Here is a 10,685-nt window from a genome sequence, read left to right as displayed (position 1 = left end):
TTATAATTTAACCTGTGACCATATGTGCCAAAAGGTAACCAATTGTCCTCCTGTCCCCAAGGCTGTTGTGAGAACAGAGCGGCAGAGGCTAAATGACTAGTTTTAGATATTTCCAGTGTAGCTACCAAAGCAAGTTCTCCATTCCAGAAGGCAAATAATCTGATCCATGTAGATATCTACCTTCAGATTAAAATAATTCCATAATAGTAGGGTAGAATTCAGGTCTAAGTTAATATAACTACATTTAAGAGTCCGGATGTAGGCGAACAGATGTGACCTAGGTGCTTAAGTTTCCATTATAGTTATTGCAACCTAAAAGAGATATTTAGCTACCAGCCAAAGGTGCTGGATTTCGCTGCTTCGACTTAGGTATGCTCAATGCCATCTAAGATGTTCCATGGTATAGGAAATGCTCGTATGCAGTTGACAGAACTGACACAAGACCTCTGAGAGATCAGCATCCTTCAGGAGCAGCAGCTGGAGACCACAATATTTCCAAGCATCTCAGATGACACTAGATGTCTATGGGCAAGGAACTGAATAAAGTTTTAGGTGTTTACTTTAGCGTGAGCTGAATGACTCTAGGATTCATAGACTACACTTATTGATTATAATGGAAGCTTAGACATTAGGTTCATATGTAATTTACACACAGGCAGCTTCTCAGTCTCAGGATGGTAAACCAGATGGAGAGAACTGTGTTCCAAGGAACATTTGTGGAAGAAAAATGCTTTTATTTCTATCTACATTTATGCAAAGACGACTGATGTATTTTTAGTTGTAAGTATCCTAAATTCCTCTGCTCTTCCTATGGAGAGAGTGAATTAATCAGGGATGTAAAATACCAAATGTGTGTTCAACTAAGGGGTTACATGGTAATTTCTAGCATAGTTGCCTTATCTGTATCTTAATGAGCAAGAGTCTGGGAAAAGCTGTGAAATCAAATTCAAGAAGCAACTAAAATTTTCACTCGTGGAAGAAGTCAAATTAAGTGTGACTTAGTAGCAGAAAACTTCCAATACAAAACCCCCCCAAATGTCAGGGAGAACAGCTCATTCAGTGCTCATGGAGAAAAGGAATTAGTTTTACATGAACTAGGTTCTTCATGCAACCACTGTTGCCTGTAGTATTTCTACAGCAGCTGATTCTAATGACTATTACATGGAAGCAATAATTCATTCCAGGGTTACAAATTAGCTGTTCCATGTGACAGCTGTTATCTAACCAAGTTTGATGTACCTGGCAGAGATAGATAAGGGCACAATTTGACTATAGACACTTCAATCGTTCTATTGTAACTAAGGCCCAGAAAGCATTACGACTTAACAAAAACTCCTGGGGAAAACAAAGTATTTCTCATGTTGCCTCTGTGAAATACAGCTTTTCTCCAGGGACCTTTGATTCTCTTTTGCCTTTGTATACGTAGAAGTAAAATGCAAATAATGCAAGATCATTTAATACAGCACCAAATCATAAGTAAAGGTGTAAAATTGCTGCTGTTCAATGGCAGTGGATGGTACATGTTGCGAAGAACTATGTCCAGTGTCCACTCTGGACTTGAATTTGAGCATGGAGACTGGTAACCTTGGAAGGAAGCGACTGTACTTCTCTTCAGAGTTCAGTTTCTTGTGTTAGACTTAGGTCAACCACTCTGTAAAGTGGGAGAAAGAGAGAGATACTGCACCAAACATCCCACTCACTAGTAGAGATCTAACCGGAATCCAGAAGCCGCGATGGCAGTGAGAGATGACAATAGCAGAGAGACTTTTCAGAGACTTACTTCAGTGTTTCGCACATCGGTTACCATTTAGCCAGCTGAGAGCAGCCACTGACAGTTCTCTCACAGCATGCCAGACAGATGTAATAAAGAAACTGAAAACAGTAAGCATCTTAAATGAAAGTCAACGACCATTAACTCGTTAAGTCAGATTAAGTCCGCACAGAATTGTCAGAATAAATTGTGTGTGGAGGAGTATCAAAGACATAACTAAGGTATTTGTAAAAAGGGCAGGAGGAATTACCAGTCACCAGGACACAAGCCTTTTTCCTCCTTTTACCCAAGTCCTTCTGAACAAGGGGACAGCTTTAGATAAAGCAAAGTGAGTGTGTATAAGGAGTCAAGATCTAGGCTAAGAGGAAATATTATGGTAAAAAATGTGCGTTGGACTTAAACTAGTGTAGCTTTTTTCATACCAATTAGCACCACTCATCCTCCTGATCTGACTCTCTCAAGAGCATTTGCCAACTCCAACTCTGTCCATTCCATGGCTTATGGCAACGCTATTGCTGTTGTAATGCTTCCAAAAATGCTCTTTTGTTAGAAGAACATATTTGCTCAGAAAATAGCTGAGCCTATACACTGTATGCAGTCATACCTGTGTCTCCTACTAGTGACAAAAAGATAACTTCAGTTTTAAAACAGATACGGATGTTGGGTTTGCTTTAGATAGAGGACAAGAATGCCTAGGGAAAATTGTGGCCGTTATACAAACAAATACAGTATGCTCCAGCAAAATGTCAATTAGAAGCATTATTGTGCTAAATGAAGATGCTCAGTTTTTACTCTAGAAACTGTACCCAACTCTCTCTGTCCACCTACGGAGACTTTAAACCTACTTTTTTGCTTGCTGTTTGTATTTGAAGTAACAAGATCAACCCTAATCTGACTCCTCGTGTTCCTTGTATTTTCAGTGAACAGTTATACACTACTGATAAATTTTTCCTAAGTACCTTCTCCTCTTCACTCACAAAAGGCAACCAATCCATGTTATTTATACAATTTCGCTTAAGATATTCTCTTAATTCTACACTGATAAATTGCTATTTCAAATTTCTGTTAGAACCAGGAACAGCAGTCATTCCATATTGCTGATATTAAGATTCCTGATTTCATTTTGTAGGGATTTGAGTGACTCAGCATCACATTCCTCACGATTAGGAAACGTTTTACAATTTCACTTTACGATATATCAATAAAATTTTATCTTTCCCTTAATGTGCCCTTCTGAGATGAGCTTGCCATAAAACACATTCACGTGCTGCTGATTTAGCCATAGTTCTCTTGCTGATTTTTTCCATTGCTCAAGACACTTATCATTAATGTAAACCCCATCAACTGTTACTCCCACCTCAGCTAAGAATCTGACTGAAAAGCAAAGACTGGAATCCATTTCTAATTTAGGAAGAAAATAACTGCTTGGGAAGAAAATTACTTACGAGGGAAAAAAAATAATCAACAGCAACAGCCGTTGCAATTACTGTGTGAAATTAAGACATTTACAAATGCAATAAGTACAGACTATAGGTTATATAAGATGGTCAGATGTTCTAGTTCAAAAATACTGGGGTTGTTCCTCCTAAATTTCTGTACCAGCTTAATCAAAGCCAATGCAGACATGCAACTACGCCTGCCCCCTTCTTTTGTCTGTATCCTCTCATCACCTGCTGATCCACTTCTATCCCATTTCCTCTTGACAGCGTCAGATACTGTTTCTGTCTGTTTCATTGTCCAGTTAAGTGGCTGATCTGTCTTCCTCAGTACATTTTCAGCATCCTGTTGTTCTAACTTATCTCCAGAGCACCTGGGCCCAAGAGAAAATAAGAAAGGGGAAGCAAAGAGAAGTGCTAGTGGGTGATGGGTAATGCCAGGAGAAAGCAAGTTCAATGCAAATTAAAAGAAACTGATGCAAATATATTGCAGGGTGAATTAGGCTGGATATGGAAGCTTAGCAGAACATGGGTAAAGATTTGAAATTTGGCCCCTGCTCCCAGGGACTGCTATATAATTCTCAATCACTGTATAATGACAAACAACAACTCTTATTGACAGCAATCTATTTCAGGTAAAGAGGGCTGTGCAAAGGCAAAGCTATGGCTTTGAATCTTCCCAGGCGGGGAAGGGCGCTGAGCTGAGACTCCCATACTTTGAACAAGTGCTCTAACACCGACCAAAAGAAGAAGAAAGAATGTGCTGCCAGTTTTGAAAGTGGTTATTTCTGTTATGGAAAGCCAAACCTGAACGCTGGAACTACTTAAGATTTCAGAGGAGAACGAGAGGCAGGAATATGTAGTTTGGATCATCCCAGCAGGACCTATGCTCTGAGCTGTTTTGCCCTATCAAGACTGAGGTGCTTTGTGGATGTGCTGAAGACCTTCTGTTACTTTGGGAACTTTAAAGTTCGATATTAAAGGAAATATGGTAACTTTAATGGACAGTTGAGTTGAGATTTTGAGGATTTAATTTGGATTTATGTGTCTGCAATCCCCTAAGTCATTTCTTTTGCATCTCAGTTCATGACCATACAAGTCGTCTACTTCAAGTTCTTTGGATCTTTGATGCAACCGAGATTGCAATTGTTCCTATGCTTTTTCAGGCTTTGGATTGGCAGCTTTCCAAGCAGTCAGATATCCATGGGCTTTACTGGTGTTTCTGAGCCAGTTTTCAGAACAGGCACCATATATCTTATATGTTGATGATGAATAATAGAGATATATAGATCTGTTTTCATTTTGAAGAAGGTCTGAGGTTAAAAATAGCAAAATCCGCTTTACGTAAGAGACCAAGAATTAAATTCAGGCTCTTCTCCGTATGCTAACAGCAATAACATGTAGAAGATTCACTCTTCGGCTCATATATCAAGACACATTGTCTCAATTGTCCATGCCTTTCACAAGATGGCCTTAAAATAGAACTCTGATCCTGACGTATTCAGAAAAAATAAAAAAAAAGATGAAAAATCCTGTTTTTAAATAATACTAGAAGTATTTGGAGAACCAAGCAGAAAATCCAGCATTTAATTTTAAAATAAAGCTAGATTTTAAAGGAAGATAAACCAAAAAAGTTTACACTTAAATTTTATTTAGCATTCCCATTCATGTAATATTTGCCCAGTGATAACATTTATGATTTAAACTGTATTTCAATATTAGTGAAAGAATGTATTTTCTTTTGTCTTGCAGAAGAAACACTCAAAGGTCAGCAACTGTAATTGAAGGTCAAAATCTCTCCTGACTCTTGTTCTCTTCGTATAGGAGCTGGTTTAAAACACTGCTCTGTTTGAGAGCTTTTAGATTGGATATATCTTCACTTACAACAGGGATATCTTCACTTTGATCCTCAGTTATCAGATCTTCACTGTCTGACAGCGTACACAGGAGTGTATCATTTTCATAGGTAGGAAAATAATACCTGAAAGCAACAAGGCATAATTACTAGATAGTCACATATTTTGTTTGAAAGCGGCAGAGAATATTGTATGAGATTAATTTTAAAAAAGGAAAAATGAGAAAGTCTGGTTGTCTAGAATGAGAGTAAGCAGCACACCCAAAAAATCAACTGGCATGTACATCTTAGAAGAGTCATGCAGACGAGTTGGCAACAGACAAGTCCTTCCCCCTATTTCTTCACCTGTATGTTGTCACAACTCAGGCCACAGATCCAGATTTGTCCCACAACAAATGCTGAACTGAGATGTTTGAGTTAGAACACTCCCTGTGCTTTACCACCTATGGCATCATCCCCCAGACCTATTCAGCCTACTTACAATCTGAATCAGTGTTATGTTACGCTTTCTCTCCATTTGCTATGGAGAAAACTAAGGGTAAACAACCAACTTGTTTTGATGCCTAAGGTAGACATTACACGTATATCTGTATTAGACATGCAACAGAAGGGGTTTGGGTTGGTTCTAGAACTATATGCCCAGAGCGTATCTTGACTAGCAATGAAATATGTGCCAGATGCCCATCCCAGGCATGATCTCCATCTGTGTAGAGAGCTAACGGCTGGAAGAATCTCATGCCTACAACTGGGGCATTCGAGATGCCACTTTGGTGCACAGATTCAACCTTGGTTCCACCAGGAGGGACAGTGCTCTGAGTGCACCATGTATGCCTTTCACCGTTCACTGCACAACTGCAAATACAGGCAAAAGACAATTTTGCAACAATAAACTTCTCTAGCATACTGACTTGACAGTGCAGACACAATTTATGGCGATAGTGCATCCTAGATGCAACTAGAAGAGCAGTGTCACATGTTCATTTTAGCTTCAGACAGTACAAGGATTTATAATTCTGAGTAATTTTGAGACCATTTATTATTTTATCTAGGCCAGCAGAGCTGAGGAGCTCAGGGTACCGTTGCACTGGCAAAAAACAGAAGTGTCAACACTTCTGTTCTTACAGACATTGTCAAGTAGCAGTATAAATACTGGAAGAAACACGTGTGCCCTTACTGTGGTTGATCCCATGTAGACCTGGCTGGCAGGAATGTAATGTGTTCGGTCTCTTCCATATGACTTATTAATCCTCCTTTAGACTGAAATTTCTCCTGGCAGTTGTAACAACGACAATGATGGATTTCTCTTCTGATGAAGTTCACTAGCTTTACTTGCTGATAAAAGTTCAGACCTGGGAGAGATGGTAGTGAACAAGCACTTGAGGAAAATGAGACTTAATTTACAAATGCTTTCTTAGATTAAGCATAAAGATTGATAAAGGTTTACTGAAGACCAGAACTGAATGCTGTAACTTAGCAAATTAACTGAACAAATGCTTTTTCCCAGCTGCAGGGAAACTCGCCTTTCTTTTAATGTAAAAATTGCCAACACCTTGCTTCCTCTCAGTCTACAGCAGAAAGCAAACATTGGCCAAACATAGCTTAGAGTACAGCCTTCTAACTTACAAGCAAGTCTTAACAGGAATAACAACAACAACAATAATAATTCTTCCAGGGCTCCATCAGCTGGACCTGGGACTCATAGAGTGGGTATTTGTAGAAGCCACTTTGCAAAAGAATCTAATGGTTTTAAAGAAAATATCACACATCCTTGGCACTAACAACAGTTCCAGAAAAACAGAGCGTTCTTGGTGTTCTTTTGTAAGCTGGCAGAAACAGGTTCCATAATGGAAAAGTTAAATGTCCGAACAAAAATCAAATTGATACAGTTGTTTTTCACTATTCTTATGATGTAGTTTTCTCCACACTATTGGCAAATGCTGACAATTACAGCATCTCTTACTCACCATGCTCTGACTTTATTTTAGGAAAGTCAAATCCATGTGATTTCTGGAGAAAAAAAAAAAGGAGAAAATAAAATATCTTATTTCCACTACTTCTACTATTCCAAGATAAAAACAGCTCAGCTTTTCATAGACTGACACAGACATATGCATATAAACATGCAAACACTAAAACATGAAACAAATGCCCAAAAATTTTGTTTCATCAGAAACTTTCGTATTCTGTTGAACTGCAACGGTCCTGTTAGATAGTTTATTAAAACTGAAACACAGATGCTAACCATCAAATGTATTGTATGATCAAGTCACTATAATATTAAAGATGCTACCTCTTTATTGTCTGTATGAGTCTGTACGCTCACAAGTAATAGCTAGTCATACTCTCAATATAAAACTTGGCTCCTCTGCATATTTTAGAGAACAGATGCTGGAGATGCATGCAGTGCTTTAGTTTCTGCGCTAAAGAGGGCATTCTAATGCAGCAGCTGATTTGATCTTAACAAAGATGCTACAATCTTAATTTTTAATTCCAAAGTGATGAAAGAACAGATATTTAAAACAAGTCTTACCTGCATGTGAAGATACAATTTTTCTGTGGTGTCTGCTTGTTGTTCACAGAACAGGCAAACTGCACACACAGGATGCTCTTCCCAGTCAGACCAGTCTCTTATGATTAAGAGTCAAAAAGATTCATTTAATTGTGGAAAAGAGAAGAGACATTTTATGAAAGGGCACTTTACATTCTGCACTCACAGCACTAGAACTAAATCCAGAGAAACTGAATGCTTTAAAGGGGTGGAAGAGAAAGTGTGGATTTATACCTGGATACACGATTAGAATCTGGTTTACGGTCTAAAAAAATTACAAATTCAAGAATAACTGAGCAGTTACTGTTGTGTAATTCCCGTGCAGACAGGCAGTAAGGCCTGCTTGAATTTGCCTGCACTAACAAACAGCATCTTAACTTCAGTTTCTATCCAATTTGGCAAATCATAAAATATTGCGTTCAGTGTTTATTTTTATAAGGTCTTTTAAAATTCTTTTATACCTTTCTAATCTTTCAAGACACCAGCCAAAGATATAATCATCAGGCAGAGTTCATTCTAAGTGTTATTTACTTATCAAATATTATTATTCCTGAAAGGGACGCTAATTTATGCTACATTTAGACATGCACACAGAGAATGCTTTACCCACAAATCTATTTAGAACTCCAATACTGCTGAGAGATAGAAATATTATTGCAACCAGGTATAATCAAGTAAAATTAAGCTCAAGTCACAGACAGAACCAGGAAGGTCAGGGGCCCTGATACCCACAAATTACGTGCTGCTTATTCAATTCTCTATGGCCAAGGAAGCCACCTCTGCAGTGATCTGAGGGTCTGGACCGCAGAAGAATGCAGAGGAGAGGTGGATGTTGCCCTCAATCAGTTTCCTTTGAAATCCTGTTATCAGACTTTTCCATACCATTTCTTTCTCATGCTGACATTTTTGATGCTTACTCTTGATTTTTAAATTTGAGCAAAACCGGTTCAACCATTTTTTAGTACAAAAGTAAAAAAAAAAACCCAAAACATTTTACCTACATCATTACAAACCCAAAAGGCTGTTGTTTGAGCTATATGCAAACAAAAGATAGGCTTGTGGTTGAAATATGAAATTTATAGCCCTTGTTGTGGAGAAGTGTCTTTGATGAGAACAATTTGGAGTTGATTTGATCAGCTTAAATGAATTTTAACTGTGTACTAACAATGCACAGCATTTTCCCTGTAACTACTTTCGACCATAATGGTCTTGCAAATCTTTATAATGGGCACATAAGTAACTCTTACTCTTCTAGGTTATCTAGTAACTCCCGGTCGTCCTCTGACTGCACTTCCTCCCAGGACTTTCCAAATTCCTAGGGAGAAAGAAGAAATGAAAAAGAAAAAACATTTCCTGATTCACATCACATTTTATATATCAACTGAATGAACGTCTGGGAAGTCACTATCAACACCTTGTTTTAGATCACTTTGGTATTTCTGTGAGTTAAAGGTAGTCATACAACACTGCTTTAGTAATAATTTTTAAAATAACGATTTGTTTTGTCTTTTAATGGGGCATTCCCCACCCTACGCCTGGGAAGATGATTTGGCACAGAGCTCTCAAGAAGAGGATCCAAGCTCTGTGTAAAACTAGAGTGTTGCAACACTACCAAGATGTTCCCGAGGTGGGTATGTTACCACTGCCTCGAGTTTGCCATCTCACTTGCTCAATCCAATCTGCTTACCTTGCTCTTCATGCAGCATATGCTGCTTAAACAATGCAGCTATCACACCTGAGACTTCAGTTGGCATAGCTACACCAGTCAGTGCTCGTACCTTGTACAAGGTTATGTCAGTAAAAACACATGGTGTAAACCTAGCTAGAGCACGCTCCAGAAAGGCAGTATGAGCCAGGGCACAGATCTCTGAGCTAGATTCCAGTTTCTCTTCCATCCTCTTCTCAGATGTGAATGTAAGCACATCTATTCATGGTGTTCTATTTTTCCTTTTACTTTTTGTGTTGTTTATTTATATCTTAAAGACCTTCAGCACAAAGTATATCACAATACATTTGTGCAGCGTTCAGCACAATGGCGAGCACTCTCAGCATGACTGTGATATAAATAACAGGCAATAAAAAGCTGAAGCACTCTACTGAAATACCAGCAGTGATCTTTAGCTAGTGTTTTTCTTTCCTCTGATTCTTCCTGCCTTTAAAAATAAACCAGAGCAAACTAACCAGTAATCAAAATAGTATTTTTGAACTCATACTTTTGACGGCTGTGAAGGATTCACAAAGATCATAGTCCACGATCTTGTCTCCATTAAAAAAAAGAAAAGGCAGCTAATAAAAAGATCATTCTTTCATTTATTTCATTCAAATATTCCCTTTGATAAATATATTTACTAACATCCTTAGTAGCAAGTGTTATTATTGTCTTTATGGTTGTTTGGAATAAGAAGGAAAAGATATCCATCATTTAACAATTTAATGAGAATTTTCAAAGCTGTTAGTGTCTATCGGGTAAATGATAAACAAATGTCTCTAGACAGCTCTAAACATAATGTCATCATATATTACAGAATGAAAATTCAGTAATTAATTCAGTGATGCTACATGGTAGTGTGTAAACTCTCTGAGTTACAGGGGAGACTCATTAATGTCACCATTACTGTGAGATAACATGAAGCCATTAACACCTCCACCACATGTTCTCCCAGCTGCACACTAGTTTCCTATGGCTGCTGATGTTAACACCTTAACGAGAGGATAGCGGCTCACAACCACTGCAAAATGAAGACGAATGCTCACAATTTTTCCCCTTACCAGCTTGAAGTATATGTGCACAAGAGTATTTTCAAAACAGCAGCCAGTATTAAGCTTCACCTTTTAATTAAAGGTGAAAGGGGAAAACCATGCACAAGCTTTGCTATTGTTGCTGTTTCTTTATGGTGTTTCTGCGAAGAAGGCAGAGAAGGATCTTGTAAGAGGTCTCTGTTTCCCTCATCCATTTATATTCAGAGGAGAAAAAGAAAGGAAAAAGGACAAAGCTAATCAGGTCTTGTATCACTGGAAAATTGCACGGTGGATAACCAGAGACACTGTGATGAAAGTGCTGAGAGACTGAAGCTG

At 38.2% G+C, this 10,685-nt stretch overlaps 1 protein-coding gene across 1 annotated transcript in view; it reads right to left on the bottom strand.

Annotated features, from left to right (window-relative positions):
• Positions 1 to 4,844: 4,844 nt before the first annotated feature.
• The window catches only part of ZNF277 (zinc finger protein 277), a 34,593-nt gene continuing 28,752 nt past the window's right edge, over positions 4,845 to 10,685 (bottom strand). Inside the window, exons 7-11 of the mRNA XM_009327640.1 lie at positions 8,858 to 8,925; positions 7,593 to 7,689; positions 7,027 to 7,069; positions 6,237 to 6,411; positions 4,845 to 5,188 (exon numbers count right to left, since the gene is read on the bottom strand). Of these exons, the coding sequence (XP_009325915.1) occupies positions 4,996 to 5,188; positions 6,237 to 6,411; positions 7,027 to 7,069; positions 7,593 to 7,689; positions 8,858 to 8,925 (576 nt within the window). The 3' untranslated portion in view covers positions 4,845 to 4,995. The remainder of the gene's footprint in view (positions 5,189 to 6,236; positions 6,412 to 7,026; positions 7,070 to 7,592; positions 7,690 to 8,857; positions 8,926 to 10,685) is intronic.

This window comes from Pygoscelis adeliae, unplaced genomic scaffold (assembly GCF_000699105.1).
Source record: "Pygoscelis adeliae isolate BGI_AS28 unplaced genomic scaffold, ASM69910v1 Scaffold113, whole genome shotgun sequence".
Lineage (NCBI taxonomy): Eukaryota > Metazoa > Chordata > Aves > Sphenisciformes > Spheniscidae > Pygoscelis > Pygoscelis adeliae.
This window is presented reverse-complemented; position numbering and strand designations above follow the sequence as displayed.